This window comes from Mytilus trossulus, chromosome 12 (assembly GCF_036588685.1).
Source record: "Mytilus trossulus isolate FHL-02 chromosome 12, PNRI_Mtr1.1.1.hap1, whole genome shotgun sequence".
In the NCBI taxonomy this organism is placed as follows: Eukaryota; Metazoa; Mollusca; class Bivalvia; order Mytilida; family Mytilidae; genus Mytilus; species Mytilus trossulus.
Window position 1 is genome coordinate 29,013,873 of NC_086384.1, and position 21,309 is coordinate 29,035,181.

General features: G+C 31.9%; 1 protein-coding gene across 1 annotated transcript in view; it reads left to right on the plus strand.

Moving 5' to 3' along the window:
* The window catches only part of LOC134693741 (uncharacterized), a 180,100-nt gene extending 159,150 nt beyond the window's left edge, over positions 1-20,950 (plus strand). The window contains exons 187-212 of the mRNA XM_063554642.1: positions 709-857; positions 1,326-1,467; positions 1,969-2,072; positions 2,379-2,582; positions 3,260-3,434; positions 3,886-4,160; positions 5,002-5,157; positions 5,605-5,818; positions 6,334-6,482; positions 6,940-7,417; positions 8,585-8,796; positions 9,271-9,457; positions 9,763-9,930; positions 10,591-11,013; positions 11,339-11,489; positions 11,800-11,945; positions 12,423-12,508; positions 12,828-12,984; positions 13,965-14,082; positions 14,406-14,616; positions 15,329-15,532; positions 15,863-16,079; positions 16,405-16,717; positions 17,107-17,240; positions 18,437-18,459; positions 20,108-20,950. Coding sequence (XP_063410712.1) covers positions 709-857; positions 1,326-1,467; positions 1,969-2,072; positions 2,379-2,582; positions 3,260-3,434; positions 3,886-4,160; positions 5,002-5,157; positions 5,605-5,818; positions 6,334-6,482; positions 6,940-7,417; positions 8,585-8,796; positions 9,271-9,457; positions 9,763-9,930; positions 10,591-11,013; positions 11,339-11,489; positions 11,800-11,945; positions 12,423-12,508; positions 12,828-12,984; positions 13,965-14,082; positions 14,406-14,616; positions 15,329-15,532; positions 15,863-16,079; positions 16,405-16,717; positions 17,107-17,240; positions 18,437-18,459; positions 20,108-20,512 — 5,201 coding nt within the window. The 3' untranslated portion in view covers positions 20,513-20,950. The remainder of the gene's footprint in view (positions 1-708; positions 858-1,325; positions 1,468-1,968; positions 2,073-2,378; positions 2,583-3,259; positions 3,435-3,885; positions 4,161-5,001; positions 5,158-5,604; positions 5,819-6,333; positions 6,483-6,939; positions 7,418-8,584; positions 8,797-9,270; positions 9,458-9,762; positions 9,931-10,590; positions 11,014-11,338; positions 11,490-11,799; positions 11,946-12,422; positions 12,509-12,827; positions 12,985-13,964; positions 14,083-14,405; positions 14,617-15,328; positions 15,533-15,862; positions 16,080-16,404; positions 16,718-17,106; positions 17,241-18,436; positions 18,460-20,107) is intronic.
* The last annotated feature ends 359 nt before the right edge of the window (positions 20,951-21,309 follow it).

Genomic DNA, 21,309 nt, shown 5'->3' on the forward strand with positions numbered 1-21,309 from the left:
AATAAAAAAAAAATAATGCATATGTTTTTTATAACTCAATGGATAGTTTTCATTATAAAACTTATGTACATATACTTTTTTCTGAAGAAAATTCTTTAATTTATTCATATTTAGAAGAAGTTTACTTATTTGAATTGCTTCCTTCCAGCAAGCAATTCCCCCGACATATTTTCCATATGCAAGGTGACCTCAGTGTGACCCATCTCGTAAAAATCTGGTGACCACAATACGCATGGATGTCCTTAAAATAAACTATTATCTGAATTTACAAGTTAAACACGTGCTCAATTTCCATGCTTTTTTGTTTATTTTTCGTCAATTGTTGACAAACAGGTGACAATCGTTAAACTTCGGCTTCAAAACACGAACTTTAATTACCTGCCATATTTTCACAACAACACTGACCGATTGAAAAAAAAATTGACGATTATACGAAATCTACACGAAAAAAATGATAAATTCGAGCACAGAAGACTAAGTTTATGACGTTTGTATGCATTGGTTCAAGAATTGGAAGAACATTATTTTTCATCGGTCACTCGTTTCTTATGACTTTAATTCTTCAAAAGTTTATTGATTGAAATTAGATTAAATTATAAACGAATAACAAACAAATGAATATGTGGAAGTTGTGGGTAGGTTCTTTTATTTACCTTGCAATTTATAACAGTAAATTGATTTCTATTGTTAATTTGTTTTGAATTACAGGTGGTGCATTTGTGATGGAGAAATTTATTCCTACAGACACTTACTTAGAAATTCAGTTCGAAGGATTTACTTCTAAGTTAGATATCTTAATGTACTACGTAGCTTTGTCAAACAACTCTGATGCCAATAATACTAACTGTAAAGCATATGTAAGTTATTCTTTAATATCTCTTTTAAAACTTAAACAGAAATGTGGGAAATTAGACAAATCAAATGACCTTTAATAGTGGGACATATGCCAATTCAAATGAACCCTTAAGGTTAACAAGAGACAAGTTTCTATACAATATGTCAGACTCTAAAGTGTCTGGAGTCTAAAAAAATAATGAATAAGTTTCTTAATGACTATCAAATATATCTTAAGTCAAAAAAAGGTTGCCCAAAATATGGAAAAAAGTTGAAACATTTAAGGAATATTACCTAGCATTGTTGAAAGTTATGTGGACTCAAAACTTCCAACGATTATCAAATTTTATTAAAATCAACATTGGAGATTAGCATACCAATTGCCGTAAAGCCCTTATCAGGTTAATTTTGTCTTTAATTTAAAACAATAAATACAGTCTTTTTATCACATCCTTAAGGCATGAATTTTAAATATCTCCCATTTTGCACAGATTGATGGTGGCTCAGCTACAGATGAAGAGAAGGAACAATTATTTACAGATTATGATGTTACAAATATAAACAAGTACACTGTTACAACAATCCAAGGTCTCAATCTGACACAGGGAGCTACCTACTATGTGTATGCAATGGGTAAGTCTAGTCTGATGCAGGATAATTTGCATAATCATACCTTGATGATGTCATTAAGATGGTTGATTATTTTATCAGTCGGCCCATTTGCAGTCCATTATACTGATTATCAACAATGATCTTTGAAAGATGAAAGGTATTTTAAAAAGATGAAAACTGTAAAAACTGACAAATTCAAATGTTAGTCTTTATCAACCGACAGAACAAGTGAAAAACAAATGTCATATTCTTGATTTGGTAAAGGCATTTTAATTTATTTTTTTTAATTTTTCATGATTTTTAAGGTATGGAAAAGATGTACGTATTATATACAGCTGCGTATTATACACAGTTAAATACGATAAATCTGATAATTTCACTTATTACTGTGGTATATTCATTGTTGTCCCTGCTTTAAAGGAAGCAAATGATTGATAAAGATTTGAGAAAACAAGATTACACAGACAAGACTTATCACTGTGTCAACAATTATTCAAATCTCCAATTTTTTTTCTTTAAAAGGTGCTGACAAATCTGGAGCATGTGGTATGGTCATGCATGAATTCATTGTGGACTCTACACCACCAGAACAGGGCAGGATAAAAACTGGACCCTATTATGATATGGTTTGTATTATTATGGCTGCAAATATTTAACAACAGGGAAATTGTGATTTAAAATTTTGGCAGAACCATGGAAAAATACATTGCACTGAAAAACATCTTAGTTTTACTCTGTTTAAGAAAAAAAAGTTAAAAACTATAACAGAAAAAAACCAATTAGTAACTTGATGTTCTTCATTATATAAGTTCTTTGGAAAGATTATTCTCCTTAAAACATGATCTTTTATTTCGATCTTCTTAGTAAAAACTAATTTAAATACACATCTATTGAAATGGATCCGAGTTAAAATGTTTTTGTTCCCATTTCAGGTTGTGACCTACACTCAGTCCAATACCTCAGTACATGTGTATTGGGAAGGATATGTTGATGATGTTTCTGATATAGCCACATATGAAGTATCACTCTGGAGAAATAAATCATGTTCAGAAGTTGCCGAGTCTGAGATGGTCGTCAGCTGGATAACCCTATCAAATAATTATACAGATTACAGTTTCATAGATCTAACTCTAAATGTAAGTTATTGTGTTGTTAGAACAAACTGTTTCTTTTGTATTATTCTATTTATCATAATGAGAGGTGTTATGAGGGAGTGTGTCATCCAAGAATTCCAGAGAAAAAAAACCTAGATCTCGAAAAATTAGAAATTATTTTCTGAGTCCTGAGGAGGGTAAATCTAAAATTCAAGAGATATAACAGGCCAAATCCTGAATTCCCACCAAAATATTGGTATTTAGCTGTATCTTGCCTCCGAATGACCTTAGATCAAATCCGAATAACCTTTTGGCGTCAAGCAACCATCACTTTTAAATTGTGACTTCAGATATTTTAAATTATGATGTCAAAGTTAACTGGAACCTGTGTGATTTTACGTAATGGCGGACTAATTTGCATACAAGTGTAAATATTTTTATTCACTTCCTGATGTTCAGGTGGAGATAGGGTTGAAACATGTTGAAGTTGTTCAAAATCCTTATTCTCTGATTATTGGTGCATGGATAGTTATCTCATTTGCAAAAACATCTACATATTTTAATAAATATTTTCTAATTTGAAGAATTTTTTTTTGGAAACATTGAATAATAAAGAAGAAATGTAAAAACTTTCTTTTTACCCAATGGAATTATGTTATGATGAGAAAATTTCAAGACTGAAGTAAAGATGATATGACATTTAATCATTTTCTTTATAGAAATCAGAACCGCTTAGTGTGAAGTTTATCATCAAAAATGGAGCAGGCCTTTCCATAACAGATGAGTCAGTTCCAATACTATTAGACATGACCAAACCAACTCCTGGTAAAGTTGTTGATGGCTGGGATTTTAAGCATGATCGTGTTTGGTTTAATTCTCCCAATGTTGCTAAAGGTTTGTATGTAAAACACTAGGAGAAATTCTCTTTTATGCATTAAATAATTACAATTTATTTGAAAATATACATAAACAATTCTCCCCTGAAAAAATTGGTTGATACAAAATAAGAAAATACATTTGAAATTGCTGGATGTCAGGCAATATTTTTTACAAAGGTTCATCAAAGATCCAGCTCCAAATTGTCAGCTTGGGTGATGGTACAGTCTGATATTTCATGTGATTCAAAAAGTATTGAAATCTTTAATGGATAGAAATGATCAATTAAAAAACTTAATACCCTTAAAATTAGAAAACTTTAGAAACAAAAATCTATCAATTTTCGTGGATCTAGAATAGATCACTTTGTTGGTATTGATTAAATAATGCATACTCATTTCTTGATGAAATAATGAATATTCATTTCTTGATAAAATGATAAATGTTCAATTCTTGATAAAAATTTCAGGATCTCTTCTGCATATGGCGGCTCCATTTGGTCAGGCATGTCCAACACGTCCAGTATCAATTGTCAATGATACCAACTGGAATGTCCTTCAGCAAATAGGCTTCAGAGATCCTAAGGGACAGAACTGGCCCATTAAAATGCGTACAGAAAATCTTGGAAAGGAAATTTATGATGATGAAATTTGGATCAAGTTGGCAAGGGATACTAATTTGGATATAATGTATTCTGGAGGATACTTTAGAAAAGCTGACTACGAAAGAGGAGGAGAATGGGAGGTATGTTCAAAATTTTAAAAAATGAGCTACATTGGATAAAAATCGAGCTTATGCAAGTGCATGTATTTATATACATACATTATAAGATTTTGATTGGTTTTTGATTATTCAAATACGAAATAAAAGATGAATTTTGGTCTTGTTTTGTAGGGTTCTTTTGACTCAGTTTTCAAAGGTTACAATCTTTCTGTAGAGATTTTTTCAACCCAAATAGGTTAACAGATGTATTTATATTCATTTGCATAAAGTCGATTTCTTTCAGACTAAGCTCACCCATTTGATTTTCATGCCTTACCTACAATAGTAGAGGGGCATTTTGTTTTCTGGTCTGTGCGTCTGTCCGTCTGTTCGTTCGTCCGTTTGTCCGTCCGTACGTTCGTTCGTCTGTCCCACTTCAGGTTAAAGTTTTTGGTGGAGGTAGTTTTTGATGAAGTTGAAGTCCAATCAAGCTGAAACTTAGTATACATGTTCCTTATGATATGATCTTTCTAATTTTAATTAGAGTTCTTTAGAGTCCCAATTTCACGGTCCACTGAACATTAAAATTGATAGTGCGAGTGGGGCATCCATGTACTGGGGACACATTCTTGTTTATCCAATTTCACAGTCCATTGAACATGGAAAATGATTATGCGAGTGGGGCATCCGTGTACTTTGGACACATTTTTGTTTTCTCGAAAAATGAAATCAGACAAATTGTTATTGTAACTACCAGAAATAAATTAAAAAGTCTTTATAGAAATTCAGTTAAATTGAGTCGTTTTAATTTTAATAATAAAAGCTAGCTTCCATGTCTTCATTTAAAAAACCCAGGTTTACAAGTAATTTTTTTAAATTACAGTTTGAAATAAAAGCTGCTAGTGGTGAAGGTATGGCTGCCACTTCTGTGATGTTATGGGATGGACCAGAGGGTGAAATAATGCCATACGATCATGTTCCAGAGGCTGACTGGTCTGCCACAGCATGTATTTGCTGTTTTGAGAATCCTATTCCAGCAGTAAGTATAAATTCCTTAGAATATGTAGAGTGCAAGGCATTATGGGAAATATTTAACCCTACAAATTGACTTTCATAGATATGAAATGAGAAATATGCTCTTGAATTAATTCTGAATACCCCAAGCTTAGTAAATCAACCTAAATTAACTTATCTTATAAATAGATATAGGAAGATGTGGTGTGAGTGCCAATGAGACAACTCTCCATCCAAATAACAATTTAAAAAGTAAACCATTATAGGTTAAAGTACGACCTTCAACACGGAGCAAAGTATGCATATTTGACACAACTCTAACAATTCAAATGAGCAGTTAACTTTTAAATATTCTGTATAGTTTTTTATATAGTAGAATTTTTTTAAGCGAAACATATAACCATGTGATAGAGCTCTTAATACGAAATACAAACAATATAATAGCATGTTTGAATTTATTCTCTATTTTTAGACATGCACTGCCTGTGACTGTACGACATATTTAGCTGAAAAGTTTGGTAACGATACAATAGTCGCACCAACAACTGAAGCTGTTCCTGTTGTTGGTAACGCCACATCTTCTCCATACCAAGTGGTAGAAAACCCCACAGGTGGAGCTGTTACATCACCGATAGATTTATCAACACAGCCTGCACGTGCATCGTGTGGAATTGAAATTTTTGCAGGTAAATTACACTTAATTTTATGTGCTGCTTACAGCCATGTTGGGTCGTTCTATTTTCTGATCTGTATGTCCATCAGATTAAATTGTTTGGTTACAGTAGTTTACTTTTTAAATAGTGGTCACATCAACTTAAAAAAAGTTAGCACACATGTTCATTATGATTCAAACTGTTAAATTTGATTCATTAATTTTCTTGTGTACCATTTCTGTGAATAAGGGAAAACTAACATATTCATGGACATTTAATTTCAATGTTTTGCCAAAGTCTGCATACAAGCCTAAAGAAAATTTGAATATTAAATTTTGTGGTTCACATGTACACAACAAAATCCATGAAAATGTGTATCCAATGAATAATAATGAATCCATAGTATGTCAAATTATGATTTTGACCTTGATTTCATAGTTCACAAGCCATGGACACATCTTCTTTTCTAATTTTGGACACTAAGGGTTCAACATTTGCCATTTCATTGATATTTTTAAAAAGAAATCTTGACTTTATTCTGTGTATAGGTGATGACCCACATGTTGTAACATGGTGTAGAATCTTCAACGATACATTACCCCCACAAGTGGTAGAAGATGTCCTCACTTTTGACCCTTCAGCTGATTTCCATACTTATAGGATTGCTGTTAACTTTGAAGCTGATGAAGCTGTGAACGTAAGTTTGTAAAGAAATAGGGCAAAAAGTAGTTATTTTGTTTGTTTGATTGTCCTTATTCTGTATGACATGAATATTGTTAATGCTTTTAATGAAGTTATTGTATGAGTATTCTGAGTGTCATGTATTAAAAGTTAATGCATGAAAATGATTTTGTAAGTCTGACTGAAAGCAAAGGAGGTAAATGACATTTTATGTATGTGAGGGTAAATAAAAAGAATCTAGGAAGTTTGTTTACGGTATTTAATGCAGAAAAAGAATGTGAAATCTAGGTCAATTATATTGGAGAAGGGTTTTATTAATCCGAAACTTTTTTATGCATGATCTTTTAAATAAGTAATTTGTTCTCAATTATTTTTAATGTGAATAATGTATTTTTCACCACATAACTAGCATAATTTTTTTCTAATCATTATTGGCTTTTTTACGATTTTAATTAGTTCCTTTTCCTTTACAGCCATCATTGTGCTTCTATTTGTATGTGGATGGTGTATTGTGGAGTAAAGTATGTGGAATACGTGATCTGAGTACAGACACAGACCTAATCTTCCATGTATTTCCTAAAAACAATTATTTACCGCCAGTCGTTGACACTTTTAATCCTTACTCCACCAAAGCATACTTCCGAAGTGTAGTTTTACCTCCCGAACCAGGTGCACATTGCAGATATGGTGCTCCATTCCGTGGAGGAACAAATCCAATAATTAAGTACGAAATTGGTATCGGAACTACAATTAAAGGAACAGAGGTTGTTCCTTATAGAGAAATGATATCACCATGTCTCCCGTGTTATAACTTGTGTTCACGCTACAATTGTAATTCAACATGTGACGCTGAGGAACATGTATTATACAAATTTATGCTTGACAACTTCACTCTCCCAGCTACAAGAATGGAGGACAACGAGACAAAAACAATAGATTATTATTTTACAGGTAAAAACCTCTAACCGTACATACATATGATTTCTTTGATATTCTTTTTTTTCCCGCTGTGCTCTAATATTGTGGTACTCATTTTTCATTTTATAATTATAATCTTATGCCAGTAAAAACAATCTCAGGGATTAAAACATGTGCACAAGAACCAGTGACAATAGTTTGCTTGAAGAGAGATGATATATAGGATAGAGAAGTTATTAGATCATTTTAATTTTGGAAGACAATATGCATTTTTAACCAGATTTTTGTGACAAAAATGTCGGTTATTGATTTGGGGATGCTCGGCGGTCGGTCGGTCGGCCGGTCGGGCGGGCGGCAATCAAATGTTGTCCGTGCATTAACTTATGAACCGTTCAACCAAAGCTTTTAAAATTTTAATATGTTGTTACTGACAACTAAATGAAGGTCAAGTGCATTTACGCATGAACTGTTCTACCAAAGCTTCCCAAATTTTAATATGTTGTTACTGGTGACAAAATGGAGGTCAAGTTTAATAATGACGATTTTGACTTTTACCGTTCAGAAGTTATGGTTCTTGAAAGATTGAAAAATAGTGTTTCCAGTCGTGTCTGTGCATTTTCTCATGAACCATTCAACCAAAGCTTTTCAAATTCTAATATGTTGTTACTGATGACAAAATAGAGGTCAAGTTCAATAATGATGACTTTGACTTTTACCGTTCAGTAGTTATGGTTCTTGTAAGATCGTAAAATGGTGTTTCCATTCACGTTGTTGCATTTACTCACGAACCATTCAATCTAAGCTTTTCAAATTTTAATATGTTGATACTGATGACAAAATGGAGGTCAAATTTGATATTGACGATTTTCACTTTCACTAATCATGGTTCTTGTGATATTGCCAGGACACAAATAAATGTTAATAAATCCAGTTTGCTGTCGTTGTGACAGCCTCTTGTTATTACTGTTTTAAAGGTCAATTGATTTGTAGATCATTTATCAAATAAGAATATATAATTATATGGTTATTTTATTTGTATTATATGATCATCCCTCTTGACGTTCACATTTGTTGTATTTTATTTTTAGAATTCAGAAGGAAAAAACAAGCTTTCTATCATAAGGTATAAAAAAAAGTTTTACCTTGATTAATTGACTGAAAAAGGATTTTTTTTTTTTAACTTGAATGAATTTATTTCAGTGAAAGCTGTGCTTGGTTCTGGTGTTACCACAGTTGTGTCTTCAGATGGATTTTACATTGACGATACACCACCAATATTTGATCCTGATGTGATGGGCAGCGATATTTATATTGATGTAGATCAAGGGGAGTTCACTCCTGTCAGATATCAGGGATCCAACAGCACTATAAAGGCATTCTGGAGATGTTATGATGATGAAAGTGATATAGTGGTTAGTACAAAATGTCTTACCTATGCCTACTATTCAAAAGGTGTGCTTTATTTATTTTCCAACCATTCTGTGAAGCATGTATTAATGCAAAAGGTGCACTTGGTTCAGATTTAACCTACATATTTTTATTATAAAACCTTATATTCTAATTAACATTAAAACACCAAAGATTATTGAATTGGCTACATGCAAAATGACTTGAAAGTACTGAATTTATTGGAAGGATAATATTTTAAAATTTTCTACTCTTAAAAAAACTAATAAATTTTATGCTGTGGCCTTTATAACTAGATTTTCGAAGGAAAAATTGGTTATTGATTTGGGTATTGTATGGTGGGTATGCGACCAGACGTCTGACAAACAGTGTCAATTCATTTAATGTTGAAATGCTTAAAATTGCTTATTTTGAAACAAAAATATTACAGTAAGAAATATTCTATGTCTCTTCTAGATTTGTTTTTTTTTTATTTTCAGGAAAATTTGTGGGCCATAGGAACAACAGTTGGTGGACAAGAGCTACAGGAATTTGAGTCTGTAGAAACCAATCAGACTGCCATTAACATGACATTTGAAGGCATCTTGCAACACAATACTTCATACTTTGTATCCCTGATCTGTGAGAATGGGGCTGGACATGTTGTGAGCTACAATGATACTAAAGGTATATAACAGTTCTTTTCATCTGCCCAGATACTAAAACAAATGTCAAATTTTGGGTGAAAGATTAAAGATGACAAAATGTTAACATCAAAAAGTGGCCAATTCACATAAAAAAATGTTTTAAATAAATACATGAAATACAAAAGTATCATTCTAGCTAAATATTTAAAGATTACAAGAAAGAGTTAAGATACTGTAATGTATATAATGACTGTCTAGGAAGACCAAATTTCAGGTCAAGCTTTATACTTGCTATGATAAATAGAAATTTAAACAAATATTAAACCTCTTTAATCTACTTAACAGGTGTAATTGTACTTCTGGAGGATCCAATAGATGATGTGAATACCACTATACCTGGTGCTACCCAGCTATCAGCTGATGTCACTCCAGTAGATTCAATGCAAAGTACTGATCCTACCAAACTAGGAGTTACATTTACACTTAGTCATGATGAGGCAGTCAATAGATATGGTATGTACATTGAAGTGATTATTTAACCTGATATTTCCCAGTCTTTACTTGGGTTTGAATACTAAAATCATTATTATTTTTTTTTTTTTTACCAAAGAGATTTTCATGTTTGACCTGTGAACTATTTTAGGTTAATATTGGTAAAACTATTGAGTTTGAATTGTCTGTTAATTGCATAATTTGTAATTAAAAACTTATATTGTATTAACCCTTTCTACTATAATGACGCCTTTTGACGCCACCCCCCTTACTCCATAAAGACGCCTTTTGACGCCTGTGTAGTACCTCAGTTGAAACACTTTGACTACAAAGTGTCTGCAGTTGACTTAATAAAATTTGTATCCAATATGAAAAGGAATATCATAGGAATATCTGACTTAAATTTATTTGATGAAATAGTTGTTTTTCGCAATGCTTTAATTCTTTAAAGCATCTGTTCAGCATTTTATCAAAAAAATCCTATGCGAATCAAGTATGCAAAAAAATAAATTCAATGGAGGAAAGGGTTAAGAACAAAATGAAATCATTAAAAACAAAATAAAAGATTTCTTCTAAGACTTCAACTATATATTTATATTGAAAACTTGTATTGTAATTTGCTCAGCTGTGGTTGATGTTAGATATTACTTATACTGTAATTTTTAACAAAATAATTTTCAGATTTGTGCTGTGGAACAGATGAAGAAAAAGAGGATATTTTCCCATGTACTTGGGTAGGATACAATATTTCTGGGACGATCATGATTGAGGATGGCTACGTTAGAATTAATGGGGTCAACATAAGACGATTATCTGAATTAAACCCTGTACAAAATACAAGTTTGTCTGAAGCAGACCGTCTCTCAAGCGCCAATAATGTATTCAACATGGAGCCAGGACGTACTGTGTTTATGATGATGAGGTTATGTAATGCAGCCATGAGATGTGTTAACAAGACAATGGGTAGTGTTATAATAACCAATGCCAACACTGATCTAGAAACATCCCTGAATGGATTGGCCATTACAATCTCAGTCACACCAGGATCTGGTAGAAGGAAGAAGAGAGCTGTCGGAGATGATTTAGTCATTGTTACTCCAAGCAGTTAGTATTAGCAAGATAAAAAAAATTGCAACAAATATTTGATGTAATTATTGCAACCTCTTGTATGCATAACAAGTATAAAAAGACAATACACTAAGTTGATTGAAAAAAATAATACCTTGAATTGTGCACAATTAAAAGGGGAAATTCAAAAGAGCTAAGGACAGACATATTTAAATCTTCTCCTTAACAAGACTTCTGTAGAGGATTCAACACCAACAATCCATCAATCCTATATTAATGTCAGAAAGTATTGCTTGAACATTTTGTTACAGACACTATATCATTAGGTATCCACCACATATAACTTCTTATTTCATTATAGATTTGACTTCTGGACACAGTACAACATTTACAATCCTGACACCTTCTGAGTTAACAGCAACTTACGACTCAGCGGCATCAACAGATTTTGTACCTTATATTGTTGATCCATCTACTACAACTGATTTAGTGGATAGAACTCTACTTGGAAGGTATGATTGTTGGTTTTTTTTAAGATGTATGAAACTGAAATTATGAAAATTCTCATTTGGTGTTTCATATTATATAAATATAAATGTTTGGTAGAAATTTTGACTCATTTCAATCACTTAAAGGAAATGGTGTGACAGGTGTGTCCCTTTTGTCATTTAGAATCCATTTAAAATTTTATATGATTTGAAACTCAATATGGTTGTGTTATACTGATGGTACAATTTTCAGTAACAAATGTCTCTTCGAACTTTTATCATTTACTGAAAAGTTGTTTTTGCCATTAAACTATTTTGATATTTTCGGTTCTAGATTCTATGGAAGTGAATTTGCCTTTGCCTTTGTGTCTGTTGGACATATTATGATGCCTGGTCCAATTCTGATGACATTCAGTGATGTTGCCGGACCAGGACCCCATGATTCTGGAAATAGAACTATTTTGGTACATTGGAATCCAGGTAAAATAAGAAATTATTATGTTGTGCTGGCTCAATTTTCTTTTATTTTAGATACTTTAACTTTAAACCTTTGTACTGAACATTATGCAGTCAATTAACTAAGGTAAAAAATAATATTTTGATCCTTTATGGAAAAGATTTAGGCAAGCTATTTTGAGTCACAAAAATATGCATTCAATGAGAATTTGTTTCCTTACAAATAGTATACATATAAGAAAATTTCATTAAAGATGTGATTTCTAAGATTTGTAAGCTAAAATACAACAAGAGGAGTTAAAAATTGTTTATGATGAAATTAATATGAAAAGTATTACTTGAATTTGAAATATCCAAAATATATAACATTAGCAGATGACAACAATAGTTTTCTTTAAGTAAAATAGATTTGCAAACAAAATTTACAACATTGAAAAAAATTGTTCCAGCCTAAAAGGCCTAATGTGTCCTCTTTCCTTATTTTTTTTTTATAATTTTTAGTGAGACAATTGTGGGAGGAGTCTAGTAGAACCTGTAATGAGACAGATACTGAAGTCTTCAATAATGATGGAACCGTCACTGTCAAGGTAAGATTGTAATTTATTCCAGTCATGCCTACAGATTCCTCAATATTTTACCTTTGAGGTTGGACTTTTGAAATTTTTTTCCCCTGCATTTGGGATCTCTCACAAATTTTTCTTATACTTTTTACTCTTTTGTAATAATTCTCTCTAACTGGTTATTATTTTCAAGCAAATTATCCTGATTTTTTACCAATATTCTTGACTTCTTTATATTTGTATTGCTTTCATAATATTTATAAGGTTTAATTTAACTAATGCCAATGAAATATGTTCCTGAACTTCAACACAGATGTAATTTTGTATATTTATGCTATGTTTACAGGTATGCAACACCTGGAGAGATTTGACAGAAGGAGCAGTCAATGATCCATACTTTAAACATGAGACCATGTTCTCTCTGGCTAATGCGAAGGCAGCCATTACTAATTCAGAGCCCCATCTTACAGTACCTGATGTTATCTACATGTCAGAAGATGCAGGTAAGACATTGCCCACAAAAATGTCTTTAAAAAAAAGAAAGTGCAACCTTATAGTTGTAGGGTTGCTTAGCTAAGACACTGTATACCTTTCCATATATTTTGACCCAAAACATTGGGTGTTTGAGGGAGGGGGCTTGCAACATGACATCTCATTTGAAAGGATCTGTCACCTTTAATAAAAAAATGATTCAAAACCATTTCATTTAAGGATGTACTTAGGTTAGGTTTTTGAAGAAGTGTCAAATGTTCGGATTCCTTGGTGTTTTTCCATACGATGCAAGGTAAAATGTTTTGCCCCATAACACCTATTTTTTTTAACAGATTTAAGAGCTGATAAAAGGTCCTTTGATAAAATATAAGCAGATTATTGATTATCTTTCTTTTGATTTGAGACCCAAATACCGTAATACCAATGCATAAATAAGGGTAAAACGTGAGTCAGCCTTTTCCTGCCATATTTTATAAATCAAATATCTCGAAAAGGAGCTCCATGACCTATCATTATTTTGAGCTTTTTTTTTTATCCTTAACTTATACTCTTCCAGCTTAAAGTATCAATTTTGATTTCTTTATTCATTCAATTTTGGATTCTCAATGCTCTTCAACTTTGTACTTGTTAGGCTTTATGAATATTTTGATATGAGCGTCACTGATGAGTCTTACGTAGACAAAACGCACGTCTGGCGTACTAAATTATAATCCTGGTACCTTTGATAACTATTTACCATAGATCACCTAAGTACATCCTAAAAATGATTGTTATAGGCTTGAAAGTAAGTTGGGTACACTACTGAAGCCCCGTCTATATATATCGTTTAAAAGATTAATAGATAATTATTTTGTATGATCTGTGTATTTTTAGGTACATAATACAGTACCAGTTTATAGCTACTATAATCGTGTATGGTCTGTATATTTTTAGGTACAATACAGTACCAGTTTATAGCTACTATAATCGTGTATGGTCTGTATATTTTTAGGTACAATACAGTACCAGTTGGAAGCGACAGATGATGAGGGAGATACTATTGAGTTCTATCTGGTTGGTAACTACACTAATTATACCATGGGAACACCTATCCTGTCGGTCGATGGAATGTAAGTTCTTTTAATGATGAGACACGCAATATAAGATTGTAATGTACAGCATTCTACCCTTGGTTGGCTTTCATTGATTTTATAAATAGTTCAAGTATGGTTTAACATCAATCCAAAAATTTGCAACCCTGTGTATCAATTATCTCTATTCAATAAATATTTTGTTTAGATTTAACATATTCAAAATTATATGGTATTCCACAAAATAATTTTAAAGTAATTCCATTACTTAAAAATAATTAATACTTGTATTTTATTTATCTTTTAAGCCTGATTTTCACATTTGTGAGAACTATTTAACTATTTTTTTTTTATCTTTTCAGACTGCTGTTCACACCTTGTGAGAACTGTCAAGGTATTCAGACATTCCCTGTCATCTTACAGGAAGTTCAAGATGATCCAGATATTATTCCACCAAATAATGTAACAGTATGGCTAACTGTCAATGTAACAGATATAGCAGATCCACCAACAATCTTCCTGACTTTATTAGGAGAATCACAACTACCAGCAGATCCTACAGAACCAGTTTTGGTAAGTTGTCTCCCCTCGGTAAACCAGTGTGATAGCTGCAGGTAACTGTAGTGATCTTTTGGTTTTTAACAACTCAAGAAGGGAGAACCAGTTTTTTTTTAAATGCTAAAAATCATTTCTTGATTTATTTTATTATTAATATTCTCAAATATTTTCAAAGAAGAAAATGATGTTATTAGGAAAACTTATCTTTTTATCTGACCTTCTGTGAATTAAGAGTATGGTTTTTGGGGTCAATACAACAAATGGAAGTTTTTAACGACCTTGACTGGCTATACAGCCCATGCACGGTCGGCCCTGGTTGCGCCTTTTTGGGCATTAAATAATTTGTATTTTTACCATGTGGTAATTTAAATAATTTAGAATGATAAGAAAGTTTAATAAAAACAAAAATTTAAAAAGCCTTAGAGTATGGTTTTTGGTCATGTCATTGTTACCAAATATATATGTATACAAGCTGAAGCCCTGCCTATCTTAATTGCCATGCTTGAGCAAACATTGATACAAACAAAGCAAGCAAGCCAAACAATGATTTGTCTTGCTAGCATTAATGTAAAAGCTGTAAGAAGATCCTACTCTGCATGTGGCACCTGTCAAGTTGGCTTTTCTCTTATTATTTTCAACCTTGTAATAAGTCTAATTTGGTAGGATACATATGTTAAAAGAAGGAAGTGATTTTGAATAAATTATAAGTCTTATTTATCTTTTACAGGTTTATCTGGAACAGAAGAATGAATGGAATCAACATGTCTGGTCCCCATCCTGGTATGCCTTACTAGGAGCTTATGATATTGAGTTAGGGGATACACTAAATCTTTTTGTCCAGGAACCAGTTGGTGGAGTTATGAATATCACAGATAATTCAACCAGTATACCAACCATTGCTAACCCATGTCCAAATGTTACAGAAAGAACTGTAAGTTTATTTCAGTAGAGGTTTGATAAATACATGTATAGACACTTTTAGTTATTTACTCTCAAAAATGAACATGAAAATTTTCATGATTTTTAAGGTTGGTTTTTATCAAGATTTATTCTGAAACTCAGTTGCTAAAATTTAACATTACAAATATTGTTTTGTTTGTGTACAATGATTTTATGAAGAAGAAAAAATATCTAATGCTAGTTTTCTTAACATTTGTTTTTAAAAGTAATGATTATATATGTCAAAAAACAAGTAGCATACAGAATTTTTTTTCCAGTGTATAAATGTATGCATAATAAATTGTTTATTTCCAATTTACAGGATAATTTGGTGTTCCCATGTGATCTTGGCCTGTTGAAGCCAGTAAACGAACATGAATGGAACCATATGAAGTTGGCGTATGTGCAGAACTATTCCTTCTCTGGCTACGATGAGGCTAAAGTCTACTTTGCAGACACTAATGGTGCCCTGTCACGGCTTGTCACCATAAAATTCACAGTGATGGAGTCACCATGTCGCAATAAAGGAGAATGTGAATGTAGGTTTACCAATATATTTTAGTGAAAGAAAAAAAGGGGAAATTAAAAGTATTCTTTTTTCTGTTAATAAAAGATAAGCATTGTTATGTTCTAATTTCTAACCTCAACTGAACATAAAATTTTTATCAGTATGATACAAAACTTTCACATCGGAGTAGCCACTTGCAAAAGTCATGTGCATTTTCATATAATAATGTAAATATTATATGATAAAGTTTTAAATATTTTTAAAAGATGGTTTCTTTAATTTTATTTTCTTATATACATCTATGGGGTATATTCTTAAAGATGTTTGTTTCTTTATGCAAATGCTTTATGTTTCAGCTAAAAACGACAGTATATCCTATCCATGTGAACATTACCGTAGGGCTATTGAAAGTTTTGATATCAACTACAACTGTATATGTGCCTCTGGTTGGACTGGTATCCATTGTGAAGAGAATATCAATGAGTGTGTTAGCTCCCCTTGCCCAGATCCATTTGTGTGTTATGACTACATCGACTATTACGAGTGTGCTTGTCCCCAAGATAATCCAAACTGTTTGTTGCGACCATGGATGATTGCCTTGATCATCATTGGAATATTACTGATTGTAGTAATTATACTGTTGATAGTCTACAGATGGAAAAGAAGAGAGTAAGTATTATCTATTTAATGAATTAGTGGTAGTTGTCTCCCATTATTTATTTGTCAAAGTTATCTCACATTATCTGTTTGAGAATAAATGTAAATTAAAAGAGATGTGGGTTACAGATCAATGTGACAGCAACACAAGTCAGATTTGATTTTATCATTTTTATGTTGTGTGTTTTTTTTAGATATGGAGCTGTTCTGGAAAAGGGCATATAATAACTATTTGATATTGAAGTGAAGTGCAGGCTTCAACAAACTGAATATTCAAGTCAAATGTTCAATATCTTCAATGGAAGTGAATCTATTCCTATATCTGTCAAATGTGCATCATTTTCATTCTTGTTACTTGCTTTTTTATTACTGAAATTTAATCAATCATATATAACTTTCAGGAGCCATATACCATGGGTTGAGAAGTACATCTTATGTCAAGGTGGTGACACTGCCAACTCATATGGATCACAAGCCTCTCTTGGAGATTTCATGGATGATTCAGATCGAATGTCAGCTGACAATCCTTCATTTGGTATGTGTATTATATATGTAAAAAGTGTTCTATAATGAATTTATTGAAATACTACTGAATGTTATATTTGTTGACTTTAGGACTATTCTTTGATTTGGCATGAAAAAATGAAACATTTTTGAATATCGGAATCTCATGCAATAAGTTTTTAAAAGAAGGATATTGTATTAAAAGTAGACAGAGTTGATTTATATTTAACATGTGAAAGCATTGACTCTATTTTTTTTATCACAATTTTTATATTACTTTTCTGTATTCAAGTTTCAGAATTTTGCTTGAACATTCAAATATATAAATGATATACATTTGTACTATATTATAAAATACTGTGAAAGTACTTTTCTTCGTGGGGTACCACGAATTTAAGTGTCCAACGAAATAAAACAAACATTGTCCAAATCAAGACATGGGAAGATCCCATGTAGGTTCAACTAATGATATGATCTACAGAATATATTTAATAAACCCAAATCTGTGAATACTCTAACAGTAGTCACAGAACTACAACTGCATGCAGGATTTTACCCATTTAATCTTTAATAACATAAACTGCACAACTTTTGATCTTTTAATTCTCATAAAAAATATTTTTTATCGATGAAAGCCAGATTTCCGGTATTAATATGCTAGTATGATAAAGTGTTAGTTTTATATCCTCATAGTTCTCGTACATATGGGAAATAACAATTTCATGCTGAGCTTGATTTTGATAAGAATTATTTGACAATTCAAGATAAGTTTGTAGCATTTGTTTATGTTACTGATTTCTTAAGGTGACATGTTTATGGCCTAACTAACACCTTTGATGGTCTTTAATATTGGGTTAATTAGTGTTGTCACTACGATTTACACCGGTCAATGTTAACTTTGCAATTTTCTTCAATCCAGACTATTATTATTTGTAACCTTCGTTCCTAAAAGCTTTAAATTTTCAAGTATTTTTTTTTAGAAAACTAAAATCCACGAATTCAAAAACCCACAAACATGTAAATATTGTTCAAACCACGAAAATTAATACCCACGAATTAAAGTACTTTCACAGTATGCAGTTACAAAAAAGCTCAGCCTTTTTGTTTTGTTTCATGCAGTACTTCAAAAGGAAATAAATTTATAAATAAATATTTTCAGCAGAAATTTTCAACTTTTATTGCTTTAGCAATATAGTTAATAATAATTTTCTTACTTTTTATTTGCAGATTTTAACAATCCAGATAAAACGGTAAGTTGTTATTTTGCTTATTACTGTTTATAATCAGTTAAAGCCTGTGTTTCTGGAAATCTTCCAACAAACAATATCTATGGACAAGGTTAAAAAAGTATGAATAAAAGTAGGTTTAGAGGCATGCAGTGTTGCATTGAAGACCTATTATAGGCCCTGGGATGTTTTCTAGTCTTTAATTCAGGTTGATGTCTCTTTGACACATTACATATTTCAATTCTCAATTCTTAATAAGCCTTAATTAGTGCACAAGTTATAAATGTGTTTAATTCTATAGATGCTACCAAAGATCTACTATCAAAACCCTATGCCACCAAGTACTACCAAAACATATAGTCTGGCGTTTTGCATTTGCGCCGATTTATTTACAGGTAAATAACAGGTAAATTAAAGGTGAAATGATATAAGAAGATGTAGTATGTGTGCCAATGAGACACCTCTCCATCCCAGTAATGTTATTTTCATTTATCATTAAAGACCTATTTTGTTAGCTAGTTGTACATATGTTATGATACACTTTGTCAATCAAATCATGTATATAACTGTTGTCTCCTGCTTAAAATCAAGAAGAAAAAACCTAAGATAAAAGCACTTTGTTTATACTAAAATGACGAATTAAAAAAAAATGTACAGCTTTCAAATCCATAAAAACGGAATACATTCAAATCATAAATCTATTATTTCCGAGTATGTATAGGCAACACATCTAATATATTCCTTTCTTATGATTTCGTCTCTTCTATATTTGACTTAATTGTCGATAACGAAGGCCACCTTTTCTTTGTCTGGCATACGTACTGGTGGGGGCATTTCTAGAGATCGTATTTTCTCCGAGACACAAGGAAGCTATAAAACTAAGAGTTCCAAATGGTGATGTTGAATTCATCCCTTCATTAATTTTATGGACGCCATCAGGAATTGGTTGACCGTTATGCCGAATGTGTACTTGTATGGTGTCTTAGAATGTATGACATTTGTCATCAGAAGGAGCAGAATGTCAGGCAATGTCAAACGTGAAGCAGTCATCGATTTCATTTAGGGAAAGGAATGGTAACCCGAAACATTGGAATAGCCATTTACCAATTGCAATGTCACTTGATTTGTCTTTATACTCTCTGCTCAGCCAATGTAAAAGTATGAACTTACCTGTAACTTACCTGTAAATCCAATTAAGATAAAAATATAAAATCGGCGCAAATGAAAAAATGAAATTGGCGCAAATAAAAGAATGAAAAATTTCAAAATCAGCGCAAATGTCATACACCCATATAGTCACATATAAAGAGAAATAACTAATGATGTTTCTGAAATGTGATACAAATGATATGGCAGTGTTCACTTGGTTTTTTTATATTTGATATTTGAATTCAAACTACAGCTTGAAAACCCAAACAAAAAAGCAGGCAACAGCCAAAGTCCCCCTATGGGTCTTTAACGCAGCAAAGAAAATCCCGCACCCAGACTAGATTCTCAACTGCCCCTTAATAAAATTGTGTACTAGTTCAGTGAAAATGGACGTCACACTAATCCAAGTAATTAGTGTTATTTAACAATTAGTGTTTGATATAGTTATTATTTGGGCTGTAAATTTGTATTTAACGCTTAATCCCTGCAATGAAAAATTATATATATTTTTTTTCCATTTCAGGACTTCCCTCCCAAAGGTGATTGGAACGCTGAGAAACGTCATATGATTTCTTCATTTGATCCTTTGATAGCAAGTTCTGGTCCCAAAATTGCACCACATCCATCTGAAGTTGTTGAGCCCAATTTGTCTGCAGATCTAGACGCCATGTCAAATAATAAACCTGGGTCCTCAGGGTCTGGTTCCCCTACACCACAGCCAATGTCAAAGAATGCTGCTCGCTGGGCCCCAGCATCTAGTGGTGGATCACCAGCACCATCAGGCCAAAATACACCTCCATCTAATGAATCTGAGGATGGTAGGTCATCTGGAAGTAAATCTCCTTATCGTGTCAGTGACAGTCAGACATCAACGGCAGACCCTGGTAAAATATCAGTGTATGATGGAACAATGACACCTATACTATGAGGACTTTGATCACAACTGATTCACTTAAATGGACAATGGAAACTGAACATGGACAAAGATAATTTATTTATAATTTCTGTCTGTCATCTACATTTCTATTTAAAATTTTCTTTTCTTGATAGATTTTAAATATGTTTGAGTATTTATTTTTACTGAAAATGATATAATCTATTCGAGATGAATGAAATCCGTCCAATTGGGTATTTTCATGTGATAAATATCCGTCCATGAAGTTAATAAAGTTATTTCTTATTTGTTATATTTTTTATTTATTTATATATTTGATATTTATGAACAAATTAATTTAATTTTCATATACATGTACTACAGCAAAACACAATTTTATATTGATATATTTTTATATAATTATTTTTTATATATGGTTCAGAAATTGAAAAAAATTGACTGTGATGCTTTTTTTTACTTTTAAGTATAAATATAACTTTACTATATTTCTGACATTGTCTAATAAACTTTAAAAAAAAAGTTGTCCCTATTTATTTCTTTATGATGCAAAGGCTAATGACATCTGAACAAATTTTGTGACAGTTAGTTGTGTTGAACTAATAAAGAAAGGGAGATCTAGAACGATTGCAGACAACTATTCATAAAAACCAAAGGACAAAGATGTGAACTAAAGCATACCACCATGGTCTTTCAACAATCATCAAACCCTTAACATATAGTAATTTAAGGCAATAGTTGTATATGCAATAGTCATTAATCAACTTAACTGAAGAAAACCTGGGTCACAAACCAAAACTGAGAGTAACACATCAACTATAAGCGGAAAACAA